We start from the raw sequence: 20,693 nt of genomic DNA, 5'->3' as shown, positions 1-20,693 counted from the left end.
TGCCATTAACCTACCATCACAGCCATTTCTTGGCCGCCACCTTGGATTTCACATCTTTTTTCACCTTGGCCTTTTTGGGGGCTGCACTCTTTTTTTACAGCTTGGCTGTTTTGGTTTAGATAATATATATATGATAAAATTAGGAATTTTAAAGAGATCATAGAAATAAAAAGTATACTTATTATTAGCTAGAGTGAAATGAGGGAGGTCAATTTCCTACATTTGCAGATATACACTGTACTAGTGGACATTTAATCCCTATAGCTATACTGTATGACTGTATGAAGTATGGATCAGTATATCTTCACGTGTAGACAACCTTTCTAATTGTTTCACTACTTTGATTTCTATGATCCTTAATCTTCCTATTTTTGCCTTGCAGTTTTATCACTTACCATGGCACTCTGATGGATTACCAGTATAGCCAGTACAACACTCCATCACAAGAGAATATGACACAGCTGGATAATAAGTGGTGTAAGCTTGTCTGTAGCTGATTGTGCTACATGCAGAGGTACATAATATTATTCTCTATACACTTTAACGTACCGGCTATCTGTACAGGCGTACAAAATATAACAACGGTATGAATAATACTCCACTCGATAAACAACTTGGTATGAAGTCATTGAAGCTGCAGAGTACACAGCTGTAGTTTTGTAGCACAACCTGTGTGGATGAAATAGGGCACATGATGATATCATTATATATAGGCATTCTTTATTACCAACATGGACTAAGCTATATATAGTACAACCAGGCATAAACTTCCAAAAGTTGATTCTTATCCACCCATGCATTTATTCTATGTTTCACTAGATACATTTTACAATGTTCACTATGCTCATTAGTATTTCACAATTTACTGCTTTATTGTGGTTATACATGTTTGCAGTGTCTCAAAGCACAATTGTATAAATAGTGGTTTTATCAAATTTTACTAAAAAATCCATAATCGCATGAGTTCACATTGTCATAAAACCAAAATTTCACAAGAGCCCACTTACAAATTATAGACATATCTCTCCTCTTCCAGAAAACAATGAGTAAATGTATAAATTATTAATTATAAATTATAATGTATAAATTATTACTGAGGGTGTGGCCAGAAACACATTAAGTTAGACATGTTAGGTGACTGCTCTACTAGTGGAATGTCTGACTGTTCTATTAAAGTATCTTGATTGTTTGTGATATTAAATCTTGCTCTATAGTTTACTCTCTCTCTCTCTCTCTGTGTCTCTCTCTCTGTCTCTGTCTCTCTCTCTATAGTTTTGAGTCTAGAGACTCCCAATACTGAAACCAGGTTATTCTGTCTTCAGACTTCGACATACAATTTACCACTCTTAGTTACTGTCTCATCATCATTTCCATATCACTGACAATGGTCTATCAGATTTAACTTTGTCGTAGTAGCCCCACACGGTAACTCTACAATCAAAGGTAACATCATGAGCTTGTCTTGATGGTGTGTTGTTAACAAGAAAAGCTTCAAGTAGTATGGGATTAGATGTTTGATGGCCAGTTGCAGTGGAGGCATTACTGACATCCCACACTATTTGGGCGTCACATTTAGATAGATGGTAAGTTATCTTGTTTCTGCCGTTATTGTTTAAGGGAATGTCAAAGGCAGTTAGCACATCACTTGCATCCCCGGCATTAATAAATTTTCTATCAGAGGTGGTATAAGTATGCCCAATAAAGTTAGTAAAAAGAATTACATTCAGATCTGTCATGACTGAGTACTTCTGGCTGGAACCTGTCTCAAACACTGCACCACCAACTATAGCCCTAGGAGTATAGATAGTGATACCTTCAATCTCCATGTATCTAGGAATGTAACCATTAATTCCTTGAGCAAATATATTGGAGACCTTAAGCTTTCCTGTTGGCGGTTGAGATGTCCTTTGCTTTACTGAGGCAGCTGCTTCAATAGTAGAAACTAACATTTCTCTACAGACTTGGCAACCTTGTTATTTAATGTTTCTGAGAATTTTGGCACTACAGTATATATACGTAGCTTGCCAGGTATTTTTGTGTGACTTCATAAAACACACTCATCCTCCATCATTTGAAATGCTTAGCTAATATACTAAAACTTTGATATTTCTTTAGCAACAAATGTACTGTAAATCAAACTGACAATGAAACCAACAGCTATTATTCCATGTAGCATAGACTTACTCAAGGGCTGGTCTTCATGCAATCTTCTGCTATAATTTTTCTCACCCAAAAGAAGTATTGATGTTCTTATACATGTAATAGTTGGTTTTTACCAAACCTGTGGTGAATATCAACAGGGAGAGATGTATTATTGAAATGGCCACACACAGTTATAATTATGAAGCAAAACATGAATTGTGGTGTAATGACAGTAAAGTTCTACTTAACTGTACATGGTCTGAACATACAGTACAACCCTTCAAAAGTAAATAAAATACTAATACCTACAAAGCAACCGATTACCTGTTGCTCAAAATTTTATTAATAGGTGACTGGTTACTTCAGACACGTTATAAGTTGGCAAGAAACCTCATTGACCAGAGTAATTAACAGGGTAGTCAAATTTCACAGTCACAGTGTAAGGCTAGGGGTTAGTGTCCTCTACTCAATTTGCTACTAACATACAGTATAGGTGTGTGTAGTTAATTGATACCATTTTTGTCTAGCAGTATATAGCTAGCGAGACCAAATAATTGGCTTGCATATACATATACTGTTATTTGATGTTATTGTTTCATGCATTATTTTATAATTATAGTCATTAAGGGATCTGCATCTAAATCTGAACAGGTAAAATAGGTACATTTATTATTTGCATATCTATCAATTTTCCAAATGATGCAGGGAAGCAGTAGTGGATTAAATGTCATACCAATAGCTGGTGGTATTTCAGGCATTGCTGGTGAGTGATTTAATGGAGTTGTTTTGCTAACATTACATAACATGTTTTTTTCCACACTGTAGTTTTAGTTTTGGTGGTTATTGTAATAATCATAGTTGTTGTGGTGAGAAGAAAACGAAGAAGTAGGAGTATTTTAAGCCTAACTGCAGCAGCAGCAGCTCAAGCAACTGATAACAAAACTTACCAGTTAGAACTGAAACTGAAGAGAGGTGACACTGTTCAAAATACACATTATGCCATACCAGCAGTTGCTAAACAAGAAAATATTTACGATAATCCTGAATATTCCACCATCAACACTTACAATAAGCCTGCTGATGACCATCCTACTAACTCTTATGTAAATCTGCAACAAGGAAATGATCATGTGTATGATGTCCCTAAAGTTAAAAAAACCAGTACATCCAGCTTGTCTTTAATGCATCGTAAAGAGAGCAAGAGCAGATATGAGCGATTATCAACTGTTGAAGAACCTAGAGATGACCCTTAGCTGACTGCGTGCAGGTTTGAACTGCTGTTGATTTCGTATATAGTAAAATTATTACGTACTTATGGTTCTCCTGCCTTTATAAGCTGTTATATATAATCTAAAATCTATCTTATATTAAGCTATATAATTATGGATATGTTGTAAACGGTGATTTAGATTAGAATTACATATATTAGTAGCATCCGTTCTACGTATTATTAATAATTGATTAAAGACGCAGTCTTTTACTTGCTGACAGTATTATTTGTTTCTGTGCATGGATTCAAGCTAAATAACTGGAATGCTTAATGAATCCTTTCTTAAAGCAGACAATAATTAGCTACATATTTGAAAATCAGTTAAGTATTGGTAGAATATTAGTTGACCATGATCAGTATTGTAATTCTATATGCATGCAATACATATTTGCAGATAGTGTGTTAGCAGTACAATGTGTGCTCACTGTAATAACTAAGGTGGGATATTTGTGTGTGGAAACCAGTTTATCTGCAGCTCTAACATCTCTGATCATAACATTTATTCCCATACGAATTTAAAACAGTTTGGCTGTACAAAAAGGAAGCATTCATAAAAGTGAAAGTAAATGGCAACCAAAGAGCTGATATCTGGTGTGGCCAAGAAGGAATTCCGTTACAACTATGTTACAAAAGGTCATTTATCACTGACTTGTACAGTTTTGCTACATTCCAAATTAATTCCTTTTAATCTATCATCGTTCAGTTTATGGTTATGGTGAAAGATGTTCCACAGGTTCTTAATTGTATTGTGCAGCTGAGAATGTGATAGCACAGGGTCCTTATGATTCCACCTAGGTTATTCACCCAACCTACGTAATTTTTGTTCTAAGAGCCTAAAAGATTAGTGGTATGTGCTTAGGCCCCTATTCATATTGCTGTAAGCCAGGTGGTGAGTCCCAATACATTTACCAATATCACCACAATCATGTCTCATAATAGGTGAAGCCTGACTTACATTCTATATAATTATTGAAATTCCACTGTTTATTTATACAACATATTTCTGGTGAAACTTGAAACAGCTCCACATGAAACTAAAAACTGAAACGGTTAAGCATTAACCCTTGCACAATCATAACAATTATAGCTAGGACATGTACTGATGGGCATAATTTCATACCGTAATTTGCTTTTTTTGTCGTTGTAAAATAATTTTCATATGCAAAATTTGTACATAAATTTCTTGCACGAAAATTTTTATACAAGATCGAACTACTCTAATAGAGCAGTCATTCATGTAAAATATTTTTACACGAAAATTTTTGCACGAACATAAAGCAAATTACAGTACTTAAATTGTCAAGAACATCATATTTCTGCAGTGTAAAATACCACACTCCCTTCTCACAGTAAAGCACCTGTACTACATATCTAGCCTATTAGTAGATGCATCATGCATATACAGACACATACTTTAACTTAAAGAAATTTAGTTAGAGTAGGGTTTGACAGTGTTTATTTAATGCTCCATTAACTGGACATGTTTCACCTATAAGGTAATCAATGTATATCCCTTCACTTCATCCATTGTATATTATATAAATCACAATATCCAAATAAAGAGATAACCATTGTAAAATGTGTGAAAAAAAAACAGAATTCAACTTGATTTTAGAATATAATATCATTAACATGTGATGTTTGCACATTTAAGCCTGAGGCCTTTCACAATATTTATATCCTAGCCAACAATTGTCCTGGGCTTATCAGAATTATTGTGGGTGTTGAGTTTGCAGATTGGTAGAGCATTTCAGTGATCATTACATGATAGTTTTAGAAGTTCTGTCTAACTGATACTCTGGCTCTTGGCTTTAAAAATTTAAGGCAGTGGCTTCTATTTGTGGTGATGGCTTTTAAGTAAAATGGCTCTGAAAGTCAACATTATAATGATTGTATGCATATCTTATAAACTTCTATCAAGTCTCCCCTTTTCTATGACAATAAGAAAGAAGTATAGCACAAGTAGAATTACTGAGTTGGACACCTATTGAGAAAAATACTCATCCTATAATTAAATCTAAGGGCAGTTTGTGCTGTCTTAACTTGGGGAATCAGTTTTCTGAATACCGGGGTTTTCAAGTCCGTTGTCCTATTATAATTGCGCATGCACTAAAAACCTACTAACCGAAGGGCCATTCACTGGTGATAAAGGAGTCACAACAACACAGTGAGTAATAGTTTTACCACATTTACAATCATCCATCATAATAGGGCACACACAGTTACCTGATCTCACTTGAATCTGCCATTTCTTTCGCACTGCTAAGCGCATGTGCCAAAATACATAGGACAACGGACTTGAAAACCCCAGTATAACTTCAACTTTTGATGGTTGTTCATGCTCAGTAAAAAGACAATATCACCAAAAAATTTATAATGAACTGAATGTTGTATTAGAGTATATAACTGTTCTGTAGAGTATCCCTAACTCCTTTGCCCACAATGCCTTCTGTTTTTTGTGTAATGTATGGTGAAGCTATAATTTTTTGTTGTTTTCTATCAAGACACACGGTAGTGTGTCGTGCGGCCCAAGAAGCCGGCGCGTAACACCTGTGAGTATATTGACAGGAAGAAAGAAAACGCAATTTTCGCACCTCCGTAGCTCTGTGCTTCCTTGATGAAACAAGACGATTTTTGCTGTGGACATTCCCTCCAACTGCAGCACTCCACATTCCAAATTTGAGCGAAATCGCTTCGCGCGTTCCCGAGATATGCGACTTCAAAAATTGGCTCAGTTTCTTCTTATTTTTCTTTTTCTTGTCGCACACTTACAAAAACTGCTATAAAACTCGACCGCCATATCCGATTGCCTTGAAATTTGGCACACAGAAGGGGGATATAAAGGCGCATCTCGGTACCAACTTTGGCTGGAATACGATAAACAGGCAAAGAGTTATGAGCGATTATTCACGAAAAATAACACCAATATGTTGTCACGCCTACAGGGTAAACCGCGTATGGGAAGACGCTGGAAATCGGTGGGTGAATAGGTTAACTATTGAACCTCAAACCTTTTGTGGTTTGAAAGAAATCGAGCTAAAAAACAGGAAGATACAACGAAAAAACCAACAGTATGTAACAATTACGCAATCGAGATTAGCTAATAAAAAAAACGACTGCTTGCCACGCCTACCAGATAAACTGCTTGGGGTAATGCTTTGAAAATCGTTGTACAGATGGAGTAATCATCTTAGAAAGGCTCATCAATGGTGTAGAAGAATCAGACTTAAAGCCACGGAGTTATAACATGAAATCCAACTTGGTGCAGCAAGTGCGAGATCGAGATACTCTAATAGAGCAGTCATCCTAATAGAGCAGTCACCCTGAAGAGAATTCAAGAGATCAGCTAGAAATAAGAAACCTGTATAGAGATCAGCTACACACAAGTCACCCTGTAGAGAGATCAGCTAGAAGAAGTTACCTTGTAGGGAGTTCATGCAACTATGGAAAGTGATAGTTCAACCAGAAAAAATCACCTTGTAGAGTTCAGCTACAAAGAAACCACCATGTAGAGAGTTCAGCTACAAACAAATCGCCCTGTGGAGAAATCAATAGAAGAAGTTACCTTGCAGAGAGTTCAGCTACAAAGAAACCACCATGTAGAGAGTTCAGCTGCAAACAAATCACCCTGTAGAAAATGCAGCCACGAACAAATTGCCCTGTAGAAAGATCAGTTATAGAAGAAGTTACCTTGTAGAGAGTTCAGCTACAAAGAAACCATTCTGTAAAGTGCTCAGCTGCAAACAAATCACCTGTACAGAATTCAGCTACAACCAAATCACCCTGTAGAGAGATCAGCTAGAAGAAATTACTTTGTAGAGAGTTCAGCTACAAAGAAACCACCATGTAGAGAGTTCAGCTGCAAAGAAATCACCCTGTATAAAATTCTGCCACAAACAAATTGCCCTGTAGAAAGATCAGTTAGAAGAAGTTACCTTGTAGATAGTTCAGCTACAAACAGACCTCCCTGTAGAGAGATCAGCTAGAAGAAATTACCTTGTAGAGAGTTCAGCTACAAAGAAACCACCATGTAGAGAGTTCAGCTGCAAAGAAATCACCCTGTATAAAATTCTGCCACAAACAAATTGCCCTGTAGAAAGATCAGTTAGAAAAAGTTACCTTTTAGAGAGTTCAGCTACAAACAGACCTCCCTGTAGAGAGATCAGCTAGAAGAAATTACCTTGTAGAGAGTTCAGCTACAAAGAAACCACCATGTAGAGAGTTCAGCTGCAAAGAAATCACCCTGTATAAAATTCTGCCACAAACAAATTGCCCTGTAGAAAGATCAGTTAGAAGAAGTTACCTTGTAGAGAGTTCAGCTACAAAGAAACCATTTTGTAAAGAGCTCAGCTGCAAACAAATCACCTGTACAGAATTCAGCTACGAACAAATCACCCTGTAGAGAGATCAGCTAGAAGAAGTTACCTTGTACATAGTTCAGCTACAAACAAATCTCCCTGTAGAAAGATCAGTTAGAAGAAGTTACCTTGTAGATAGTTCAGCTACAAACAAATCTCCCTGTAGAGAGATCAGCTAGAAGAAATTACCTTGTAGAGAGTTCAGCTGCAAAGAAATCACCACTGCCCAAATTTCAAGGCAATAGCTCTTTCCAATCTGAAGTTATCAATTGTCAAAGTTGGCAAATTGGATGTGTGTGGAAGGCCCCTTTTCGCAAATCCGGTCACATATGTATTATATATATAATTTGTACATTTACTGATAAAATATTTAAAGTACATCTACTTCATCTTTTCTTCTTCCTGTAGTAAAGAAAAAAAACTTAGGTTAAAAAAGTCCCAAAGCTGGCTATAGGCCGGCTTTGGGGTATACAAATACAAAAAGAAATGAAATCTAATCCAAAACAGCCAAGCTGTAAAAAAAGTGTGTGGCCCTCAGAAAGGCTATGGTGAAAAAAGATGTGAAATCCAAGGTGGCAGCCAAGAAATGGCTGTGATGGTAGGTTAATGGTAAAAATTTTAATAACGACAATTCAGGTGAATTTTTGTGCCGCTTCACAAAATATACCTGAATTGTCATTATTAAAATTTTTACCATTAACCTACCATCACAGCCATTTCTTGGCCGCCACCTTGGATTTCACATCTTTTTTCACCATAGCCTTTCTGAGGGCCGCACACTTTTTTTACAGCTTGGCTGTTTTGGATTAGATTTAATTTACTCATTGTATTTCTGCGCTTCAATATAGAGTGTGAATAAAAATTCCTTATTAATTTTGTGTTTGGTGTGATGTTATCCAAAAATCCAGAGTAGGGGAGAAGAGCAATAGATTTTAGGGTCAACCCCCTTTTGCCTCTCCTCAAATTTGCCAATGTTTTTCCTGGTAAGTATGTACACTGCATTCAGACGTAAGTGGCATACTACTTTCACTTATGATGCTTAGAGAAGATTTTGAGGGGAATTTGTAAGTGTAAGACTCTTTGATATTGTATTAATATAAATAAATTTCCCATCATCATAATATTGTTCCTTTCTTCCCTATAATACATTTAATTTGCTAATCAATCTTGTATTAACAGGTTTTAGACATCTTACAGCTATTTATGACAAAATAAATGAATGTTCTATTACAGAGTATATTGACTGCTCTATTAGAACACCTTGCATGTGCTTAACCTACATTTCAGAAGGAGTTTCATGATAATTATGTCTATGTTCCTGTAACACAGTTACTTGTACTTGCCAGGTATGTAAGTGCTACGTTAAGCATAAATGTCATCATGTTATTGTGATTTTTTCAATGTACAAATTCACATGTGTGGAGAAGCAAATGGTTCATACACACCTTGCAGTAAAGAATTACATAATTCAAACAGTGTTAAGTTTTATGAAACAACAGTAAAAACTCTGAAATACGCCATGTTCTAATGCATTAATTTAGTTTCATTTTGTGGTACTAATGAGTTATGATTTTGATCACCACCATTTTCAAAGTTTTCTAGTGTATCTCGACTAGGAAGCCCTACTACTTCTTCTCTTTGCGCATTCCTTGTGTGTCTTCTTCGGACTACTAGAATTCTTACTGTTACTATTAAAGCCAATGCCACCACTCCAACTAATGCAAATAACATTACAAACCATGGCTATATCAGTATGTTTATATATACTCACCAACTGCAATGGCAATTATAGCAGGAAGTGGTAGACTACTGTTTTCACTCTATGTATAAATAATTATTATCATTCATGCATATCACATACATAAGTACATACGTACGTAAGTACATATGCATGTACATACATACATACATACATACACACATAAATACATACATACGTGCATACATACATATGTGCATACATACATACGTGCACATACATACATACATATAGTGCAACCGGGCATAAACCTCCAAACTTATTTTACTTCCTCGCCCTCGCATTTATTTCTATATGCCACTAGATACATTCTATAATGTTTTTATCCTTTCATGTGTTGCTTTGCTCATTAGTACTTCATATTTTTTTGCTTTTTTGTAGTTATACATATTTGCAGTGTCTCAGAGCGTACTTTTATAAATTGTGGTTTTCAACAAATTTCACAGAAAAATCAGTAATTTGACTTTACGATGTCATAAAACAAAAACTAAAAAGAAATTTACAAAACCCCAGCTAGAAATTTTAGGCATGTCTATCTCCTTTCAGAAAATAATGAGTATATGTAAAAATTTTGAAGTATGTGAAACTAGATACATTTTTTCGAAACCCTATGAAAATCGTAAAAATCACCATAACTTACTTTTAAAACATTTTTTTTAAATCTAGCACTACAAACTGTCGGGCTTGATGAGACCTTTCATCTACTAGAAAATTATTGAAAAACTCAAAAGTGTATAAAACTAGATACGAAAAAACCAAAACCATAAATATACCATTTGCAAGATAATTGTGGCTGTTGCCATGGTAACCTTTGTACAAATATATACAGATACATGAGTATAACCATGTGCAAAAAACAGAATTAAGATGTGTGGTGTATGTCTCAAGTTATAACCAGAAACATGAAATTTAACTTTTTGGAAGTACATGCCCGGTTGCACTATACATACATACATACGTGCATGCGTCTGCATACATGCATGCAGCACATCCAGTATGTGCATACAAACATATACATGTATACATAAAGCTAGCTACATACATCTGCACACAACACATGCACTATCCATTGCATTACCTCTGAACTGGTAGAAGCTTCTGTAAGTATAGTTGTGCAGAAATAACAAACAAGCACTTATTATATTGCCTAAAAAATTATGGTGACTAACCAGCTCTTGAACAACTACGATGATCATCATTGAGATCATGTCCAGCAGCACATGAACAATGGTAACTACCAATTGTGTTAGTACAATTATGTTGGCATCCTCCATTGGAGTCAGCACACTCGTCAATGTCAAATTCTGAAATAAAATGCATAAGCTACCATAGTTTTATATACGTGCATGCAAAATGTATACTTAAATTTTTCAAAATTGGTGCCTTCACTGCATGCTTGCAAAGAGGAGGTGAACAGTGTGTGGCAGAGCAGTAAGTTACATACATATATTGTCACCTTGCTCACAATTGTTACCAATCCATCCTGGAGTACATGTACATACTTCTGGTGAATTGCATGTTCCTCCATTCAGACAACCATCAAAGCAGATAGCTTAAAGGAACAGATTATGCAGAGCAGTAAGTTGTATACATATTTTGTTACTTGCATTCACCTTGCTCACAATTGTTACCAGTCCATCCTGGAGTACATGTACATACTTCTGGTGAATTGCATGTTCCTCCATTCAGACAACTATCAGAGCAGATAGCTTAAAGGAACATATTATGCAGAGCAGTAAGTTGTATACATATTATGTGACCCAGTCTGGGAAAACCAGGCTTATCGCCTATTTAAAAGCATCGAGAAATGCCGGTTTTAAGTATTTGGTGTGTTGTAGCTCGCCAATGGTTGAAGCTATGCGTACCAAATTTTCACATGTTTTACACCAATTCATTACCTTCCACAGCATCCACTGTGCAAGTAGCCAACTACTAAGTTTCCCGCCACTTTAGATAGTTTTTAAACTGAGGTTGACTGTATCAGGTGAGCTGCAAAAGGGTGGGAGGCGGGGGGCCAGGAAGCAGGCAAGATGGTGTTCAGAAATTGAAAAGGAAGGCGTACGGATGAATTAGACCATTTTGTGGGCCATTGAGGTCTCAAAATTAGCTAAAATAAAAGGAAATTCACAGCAGACGTAATTATTCAATACCACAGAGCTGTACAGCCATGCACATACAGTCATCCCCAGGCTGACCAGAGCTTCATTAAGGACCCACACCGCATGTACGGATTGCCACTGGGCTTGGGAAAAGCAGCCAGCAAAACCAGACCACTCAAGTCTAGCTGATTTTGATTATGGAATTAGATAGTTTATTCATGTAGCTTTGTGTCCTGGGTGAAAAATCAAATCTGCTGACATGGGTGATAAGACCGGTTTTCTCAGACTGGGTCACATATATTGTTACTTGCATTCACCTTGCTCGCAATTGTTACCAATCCATCCTGGAGTACATGCACATACTTCTGGTGAATTGCATGTTCCTCCATTCAGACAACCATCAGAGCAGATAGCTTAAAGGAACATATTATGCAGAGCAGTAAGTTGTATACGTACTTTGTTACTTGCATTCACCTTGCTCACAATTGTTACCAGTCCATCCTGGAGTACATGTACATACTTCTGGTGAATTGCATGTTCCTTCATTCAGACAACCATCAGAGCAGATAGCTTAAAGGAACATATATGCTAATTCATTAGCTGTACAGTATATACAGTAATATACACACAAAAACAACCAAGCTGTGAAAAAATGGTGTGGCCTTAAAAAGCCTGGGTGAAAAAGTTGTGAAATCAAAGGCTGCAGCCAAGAAATAGCTGCAATGATGTTAATGCTAAAAAATTTTACTAATGCCTGTGTTGTTTTGTGTGGATTTTACTTCTTTTTGTACTTTATAAGGCCCCAAAACCAGCCTATTGCTGACTTTGAGGTTTGTATTTAATCACATTTTCTTCATTTCTATGCAGACACAATGATGATTATTGAAGACAGACTTATAAATGTATTTCATTGCATGATTTAATTCAATATTACTGTAATACTCTAATAGAGTGCACATTTTTTGAGGACTTCTAATAGAACATACATAGAATGTTCTAGAACAATCTAATACTTCTGTTGGTACAGTAGATCTGTAGAATTACAAATGTTTGATTATGAGCACATTTCAACCAGAAATTTCATTTATGAAGCAGAAATTAAATGAGGTGATCAGCCAAGGTAGCAGTGGTTCAGTGGTTAAGGATGCAGGTGTTAGGTATGGACGTCCCTAGTTCGAACTCTGGTAATGCTTTTTTCGACATTTTCTGTACGTTTTTTTACCTCGTGGTGACTGCTCTATTAGAGTATCTCAATCCCATGATTTTACATTTTGCTTTATAACTTTGTTGCTGTAATTCTATTGCTATTCAAACTATCAAAAGGCACTGCTACGATGATCAGCCTATCTACACACCAATTTTCAAGTTATTCCTATACTCAGTTTACCCTGTAACCATACAGACAGAGGTTAGATATTTTTTATGTGAATAAATGCACATAACTCCTTGGATATTCCTCAGATTCCAAGCATGATACATGAATCCACCATTACATGCTCTTCATTTGTGCTAAAGATCGAGGCAGTCGAGTTACAGGTTTGCATTTTATAGCAATTTTTGCAAAGTGTTCGAAAAGAAAAATCAAAGCCCCTGTATGGCATAAGAAGAAAAAAAATGAAGAAATTAAAACAAACCTTTGAACGCTCATATCCTGCAAATGGCTGATGTAAATTTAATCAAATTTGCTGTGTGGCATGCAGTGGTAATGCAAAAATTGTGTGCTTTGGAGAAGGGGCCTTGGAGCTATGCACACGTGAAAAAGCTGTTTTCTTTCTTCCTGTTAATATACTCACGGTGTGGTGTGCCGGCTTTCTTGACTGCATGACACACTACCATGTGTCTTGATACACAAAGCTACATATATACATGTATAAATAGTACAGGATACCATTAAACTTAACAACTTAATGACTCAAGTGAGCTTGACACTTTTATGAAATTGTTTGAAATGTTACCATTGAGGATGGGATGACCTGAACACTTGAATGCTTCAATAAGGATGTAAGTAATGTATATGCATTGGTAAATACATTACTGGAAATGTGATCCTCCAAGACGTTTGGTGAACAGTGCACAAAGTGTGTCTACAATCAATCTTTGCATTTTGACTGCAAGAGGCATGCATATGGTGTAAATATGAGCAATTCCTGTTTAGTTATTTAATTAGTTATGTGCATCTAATACATAAAGGCATTCATGTGCTATCTGTAAATTGACAAATTTGCACTACTAGAAGAGAAAAGGAATGAAGGACATGTATTCTCCTGCAGTATGTCAAATTTCATGAAACTGAAACATGTTTCAAGAGCATCATAAGTCATGAAAACTGTTTTAATAGTATCTTTACACTCAATTGCAAGCCACCACCTACATAGAGTACACATGTGGGAAACTCTTACACATGAAGGCCAGGAAGTGCACTGTAGTTAGGACATCCAAACAAGTTGCTAGGAAACAGTTTTGTATAATAATGTACACTCAATCGATCGCATTGAAAATGTCTCTTGCTGGTAGCATTGTGAAAACAAGGTATGACGACCATGCTCTTTGAAATAACATGTAGGCCAGAGGTTCTCCCGAGATACTCTAATAAAGCAGTCACCCTAATACAACAGTCATGTACAGTAGTAGAACAGTCACTGAGTCACACATGTATATCATAGCTATATACATGCTGTAGAACAAGTTGATGTTGTGCCACTTCTAAAAACCAGGCACCATACAGCTAGCTAACTCAACTGGAATTAACCAACTACAGTATGTATTACTACTTTTACTGTTATAACCAATAGGGTTTTTGGTTGTGCAATAATACATAAATAAATTAAATTAGTGTAATTCTCGTATTTTGTAATTCATAAAATTTTCATAATTCTTTTAATTACATTGCTATGCACTGCTAAGGAAGTGCTTGTTACACAAACCACTTTTACCAACATATTACGTACAGAAATATCTTCTAAACTCTTTTATAGTTTGACTATCACATGTTTTTTTCACAAATTCTCTCGACAAAGCTTCAAAGCTGCTCTTCATTTTTGTTTGCATACGTAAGGGATATGTCCCTTTTCAACTCAAAGGTATAGGCTATTCCTAGTAATCTACGAGGCCTGCATCATTGTATTTCAGTGGTTAAATGCCTGTAAAACCCCAAAGGGAAGGTAATTCCACACCCGTATTTCAGATCGCTGAAAAGAAACCACCTTAGAGCAAAGTTTACCTGTGCAGAAGTTTAATACAGACTTCATTTTGCTTTTACTTCTTACGTAAAAGCTGTTTTTACCATTATTTAGCAATTTTGCTCACATGGGTGCGTACAGACAAACATAGGTAGATAGGTACAGTATATACACACTAGGCCTGAGCCTAATATGCTCAAAATTTTACCTATTATTCTTTCCAGAATTTCCCAAAATTTTCTCCTATTATTCTTTTTTAATTCTTTTATCTACCCTATTATTCCATAATAATGCTCACGTAGTTTCTGTAGCTATAGTCACTTAATTCTCAAGATGTTGATATAAGTAGTATTGCCAGAATTAATAATAGCTAGCCATAAATGAAGTATTTCACCTTACACATAATAGTTATAGCCATTACAACAGACGTAAAATAGTTATCAGGAGTATAAAAAAAGAGTTTTTGATTATCAGTGTATTAAAGCTGTAGCTATAGCTACAGTACAAGCTAAGTTTAGTGGATAATGATATCAATATGTTTGTTGAAAGACTTAAAGAAGATACACTGGTATAAGAGTACAGGTTTCAGAATTGCAGATAATCATGCAGTTAAATCCCTGATACTGTCTGCAGATTGTTAACATGAAACGAGCTGACTGCTTTATTAGAGTATTTGAGCGTTCTATTAGAGTATATCGATCTTTTAGAGATTTTTCAGCTCCTTTCAGCCAGCACTCCTGTCAGCTTTATATCATTCTTAGAAGTTTAGTACTTTCTTCTAGCTAATCAAGAATTGACACGCCCCTTGATTCCATAGATTATTCGGCCTGTGGACGTCCGATAATTCTAAAATTATTCCCGTAACCATCCTATTATTCCGGAATTATTCTCACAAAATTGGTGACCTATTATTCTCAAAATTATGCCGGCATATTAGGCACAGGCCTAATACACACACACTTTTACGAAAACAATTCACTAAACTAGGTGCATGCCCAAAAAAGCTGGCTGTTTAAAAAATAATAAAATGAATTAGTATATACTGTATTAAACCAAAAACAGCCAAACTGTAAAAGAGGGTGCAACCCCCAAAGGACCAGGGTGAAAAACTTGTGAAATCAAAAGTGGCAGCCAAGAAATGGCTGTAATGGTAGGTTAATGACAAAAATTTTAATAATGAAAATTCAGCCTGGGCAGGTGGATTTTGTGCTGAAATTCACCTGATTGTTATTTAAAAGTTTATCATTAACCTACCATCACAGCCATTTCTTGGCTGCTACTTTGGATTCCACAACTTTTTTCACCCTGGTCTTTTTCGGGGCTGCACCCTTTTTTTTACAGCTTGGCTGTTTTGGCTTAGATATCACTTCTTTCTGTATTGCAAGCCACAAATCGAGCTGTAGACTGGTTTGTGTGGGGCTCTCTTTTAACTTTTTTTAATACAGGAATTATTGAACAAGATAAAGAATCATTTGTGTATATAGCTTTGTGACTGATTAAATATTTGTATATTTAAACATGATTATCACATAGGTAATTGATATGGTATGACTTGTTACATAACTAAACTGTAGCTGAATTCTCTTTGCTTGTCGCTGAACTCTCTGCAGGGTGACTTGAAATGTAGTTGAGCTCTCTACAGTCACTTGTTTCTAGCTGATCTCTCTACAGGGTGACTTGCTTCTATAGTTAATCTCTCCACAGGGTGATTTGTTGGTAGCTGAACTCTCTACAGGATGAGTTGTTTGTAGTTGATCTCTTTACGGGGGATTTGTTTCTAGTTGATCTCTCCAAAGGGTGACTTATTCTAAGCTGTACCCTTCACAGGGCTGCAAAGTGATTTTTTTTGGAGCTGAATTATCTACAAGATGACTTGTTTGTAGCTGAACTCTTTACAAGGTGACTTATTTGTAGTTGATCTCTCTACACAATGACTTGTTTCTAGCTAATCTCTTTATAGGGTGAAATGTTTCTAACTGAACTTACTACAGGATGACTTGTTTCTAGCTGAACTCTCACTCTGTGGCTTTAAATCTGATTCTTTTAAATCATTGAAGGGCCTTTCTAAGATGATTAAATCATCTATATGTTCAACTCTTTACCCTGAGCGATTTGTCTGGTAGGCATGACAAATAGCAAATTTCAATCATGTAATTGTTACCCACTGTTGGTTTTTTCACTGTATCTTCATGGTTTTAGCTGAATTTTATCAAACCACAAATACTCATTTTCAGCTTCTTAGTGGATTACCCTGTAGGTGTGACGTGCTATTTTACATGAATAATCACTAATAACTCCTTGACTGTTTATTGTATTCCAGCCACACTTGGTACCAAGATGTGCCTTTAAACTGCCATTTTGTGTGCCAAATTTCAAATCAATTGGATAATCTGTTTGCAATGTTTGGCAACTTTTATAGCTAATAAAGTGTGCAAATAAGAATAAGAGAAAAATGAGAATGAAACTAAGCTAATTTTTGAAGTCTCATATCTCGGGAATGTTTGAAGTGATTTTGCATTGTCGGTCCACAACAAAAATTATCTCATTTTGTAAATGTACCACTAATAAAGTTATGAACGAGTGAAAATAACATTTTCTTTCTTCCTGTCAATGCACTCATGGCATGCTGGCTTCTTGGGTACCACGACACACTACTGTGTGTCTTGATTTAAAAATGAAGTAGGGATCCAAGCAATAAAAATTATCAAAATAAGATATGTGAATGATGATATTACACCACAGCTCTGTGGGAAAATTGCTATCTTAGCATTGAAAATAATTATGACATTAAATTTTAGAGACTTTCCCACAGAGTTATGGTGTATAATACCATCATATTATATAGGTATGGTATAGTGTAGGTGTGGAGGTAGTTCAAATCTACTTCAACTCCTTCTTGAAATTTTAAATAAACTTGGGCATGTTCTTTTATACTGGGTGACTGTTCTCCATTAGACTCAGGGCTCAACTGTCCATGCATAAATTTGTTTTACTAGATTTTGCATCTGTTTCAACAAAAAGACCTACTGTATCTGCAAACTGATTTTCAGTTTATTAAAGCAGTTTACCCTGTAGGTATATGCATGACAAATGTTTACAATTGTGGTAAATACACTGCTTGTACAGTTGCACTGCTAAACTTATATTGCTTATACTGTACCTCTCAGTGCTTAAAATATGTACAAAGCATTTTCTACTTTCACAAGTTAAAGTAAAGCATATACACAAGTTACGACTATTACTGGGTTGTACAAAAACTTAAAAATTATATTACAGTGTAATAAAGAAAATTGAAAGTGATCTAAATGATAAAAGTTGTCCCACTAATAAGGAGATTAATGTGATATTTTTGTTCACGCGTGATTAAACTATGGATATGTAAAAACATGATTTTTAGTACTTGCATAATGTATACTTGTGCCTGAAACAGCTTCTATGACTGCACTGTGCATGTGTGTCTTGATATATATTCAGTCAGTATTTTAGTTATACATTTTAGGCATAAAATACACAGTTTACCTACCTTGTTCACAATTGTTACCAGTCCATCCTGGAGCACATGTACACACTTCTGGTGAGCTGCATGTTCCTCCATTGCGACAACCACCAAAACAGATAGCTTAAATACAAATGCACAAGCAATCACATGCAAATTCTACATTAATATTGATATACGTGCATGCTCATCAACTACAGCTACCGTATTGCATATAAAGTGCATGTTTATGCATTAAAATTTGAGCAAGTCATTCAAGAGTAGTTCAATTGTTAGTTGACAGACAGTTGTTTTAACTGTAATACTTATAATATTGGACCTAATCTTACTGTTGCCAATGGGGATGATGTCATTTAACATGAAGAAAAATGCTATTCTCAGATGTGGTCATACCCAGGATTCACATTGATATAAACAGCCTTCCACAACTGCATGTAGGTGCACAAACAGCTTGTAAAAAGTATATTATGCATGAACTTTTGCTTGTAGCTATAGCTACTAGAATGATAGTTCTTTGCTAATTCCAAGGATATATGCCTGCAAAGGTGTGCACCTCTGCTGTGGGCCTTATCTGTGGTGACTACATGCTAACACGCAATGCATGCCTGTAATTCTGTCTCCACTAACAGTTATTCCTACATGAGTTACGTATTATAAATTAAGCTATTAAATACCTTGTTGCAAAGGGATAATATGTATGTGTGCTACAAAAAAAAACCTAGACAAGACCTTGACTCCTGCTCAGTATAGACAAAATGATCAACTGTCTTGCATGGCTAGTCATTCATTGCACATTCAACTCTGATGCACAAGCCAACACAAGTCACCTTATTTATAGCTATATACATACAATGAATCATACACTATGGTACTGTTATATTGTATACTAGAAGGTTTGCACTTTCTCACAGAAAATATTGACCAGAAACCAGCTTTAGAATGTGACTTGGCACAATTAATCAAGCTCAAAAGTGCGACCTGAAATGCTTACAATAGGTTGCTACAAAAGTTGAACATATTAAATTTTTATTCAGTGGAATCAACCTGGTAAGGAATACATTATCTATAGTGGAATTCTCTGCTGACTGATTGATTGATCATGATGATGTCTTCAGATCATGCAGCACAACTCAATTATGGCTAATGCTACAGACTTATTTTACTGGTAGATGTCACTTCAGCCTGACAGGTGCCTTTGGCAACACAGAACATATATTGCATGCATCATTAACTTACTGTACCTATGTCCTCCCAACCATTTCTTTTCAAATTTTTTCTCACAGTGTAAGAGACTACTCTCAGTCAGTATAGATTCAAGGGAGTGCATCATATATGGCTTCTCTGTGAATTGTCCATATTTTCATACTGACTGAATTAATTGCAGAGGTAGTTCTTGTACTGTCCTTCGCTTTTAATGCTGTGTAATGGGCTGAGGTGAAAATGAAGCTTAATTCACTGATCAGTAATGTATAATTCGGGTGCACGTTCAAATGTAAAATTAATATGTCTGGTGTCTTTCTTTCTTTTGATGCAGTATGCATGGGTTCACCAGTCACAATTATGTTAAACAAACAAGTATCAAGACACACAGTAGTATGTCGTGTGGCCCAAGATGCCGGGGCGCCACACCGTGAGTATATTAACAGGAAGAAAGAAAACAATTCCTTATCCAATTGAAACCAAAATTGCTACAGAAGTGCCAGATAGGTAGGAGACTCCACATTCCAAATTTGAAGAAAATCGCTCCAGCCATTTCCGAGATACGAGCAGCCAAACGTTGGTATCAAGACACACAATAGTGTGTCATGCGGCCCAAGAAGCCGGCGCGCCACACCGTGAGTATATTGACAGGAAGAAAGAAAACGTCATTTTCACACATTTGTATCTCGGTGATATCTTATCCAATTGGAACCAAATTTGCTACAGAGTTGCCTGCCAGCTAGGGGAGTCTACATTCCAAAGTTGAAGGAAATCACTCAAGCCATTTCCGAGATACGAGTGGCCAAAGTTTCGTTTTTTTTTCTTCGTTTTTTTTTTCTTCTTCGTCTTTTCGCACACTTGCAAAAATTGCTATAAAACGCAAACACGTACTCCGATCGCCTTGAAATTTGGCACACAGAAGGGGAGTCCAAAGGCGAATCCTAGCATCAAATTTGGTGCAAATCCGATGAATGATTCAGGAGTTATGACTGATTATTCGCATAAAACAAGATCGATTTGTTGTCGCGCCTACAGGGTAAACCGCTTCATGGAATGAGTTAAAAATTGCTATGTAGATGGAGTAACCATCATAGGAGTGCCTTTTGGTGGTTTGAAAGGAATCGAGACAAAGACCACGGAGATATGACACAAAACCCAACCTGTGTCACAATTATGCGATCGATTTTTAG

At 36.1% G+C, this 20,693-nt stretch overlaps 2 protein-coding genes across 2 annotated transcripts in view; one reads left to right on the top strand and one right to left on the bottom strand.

Annotated features, from left to right (window-relative positions):
• LOC136266731 (von Willebrand factor D and EGF domain-containing protein-like) overlaps positions 1-20,693 on the bottom strand; it is a 40,360-nt gene that overhangs the window by 10,708 nt on the left and 8,959 nt on the right. Inside the window, exons 4-7 of the mRNA XM_066061754.1 lie at positions 18,331-18,426; positions 12,103-12,198; positions 11,946-12,041; positions 11,143-11,238 (exon numbers count right to left, since the gene is read on the bottom strand). Coding sequence (XP_065917826.1) covers positions 11,143-11,238; positions 11,946-12,041; positions 12,103-12,198; positions 18,331-18,426 — 384 coding nt within the window. The remainder of the gene's footprint in view (positions 1-11,142; positions 11,239-11,945; positions 12,042-12,102; positions 12,199-18,330; positions 18,427-20,693) is intronic.
• On the top strand, positions 2,222-3,533 carry LOC136266742 (uncharacterized). Its single transcript, XM_066061764.1, has 3 exons — positions 2,222-2,793; positions 2,848-2,905; positions 2,968-3,533. The coding sequence occupies exons 1-3, from the start codon at positions 2,740-2,742 to the stop codon at positions 3,393-3,395; spliced, it is 540 nt and encodes a 179-aa protein (XP_065917836.1). The 5' UTR covers positions 2,222-2,739; the 3' UTR covers positions 3,396-3,533.

The sequence above is a fragment of the Dysidea avara genome, chromosome 9 (assembly GCF_963678975.1).
Source record: "Dysidea avara chromosome 9, odDysAvar1.4, whole genome shotgun sequence".
Taxonomy (NCBI): domain Eukaryota; kingdom Metazoa; phylum Porifera; class Demospongiae; order Dictyoceratida; family Dysideidae; genus Dysidea; species Dysidea avara.
Note: the sequence above shows the minus strand (reverse complement) of the source record. Positions and strands in the feature narration are given on the sequence as shown.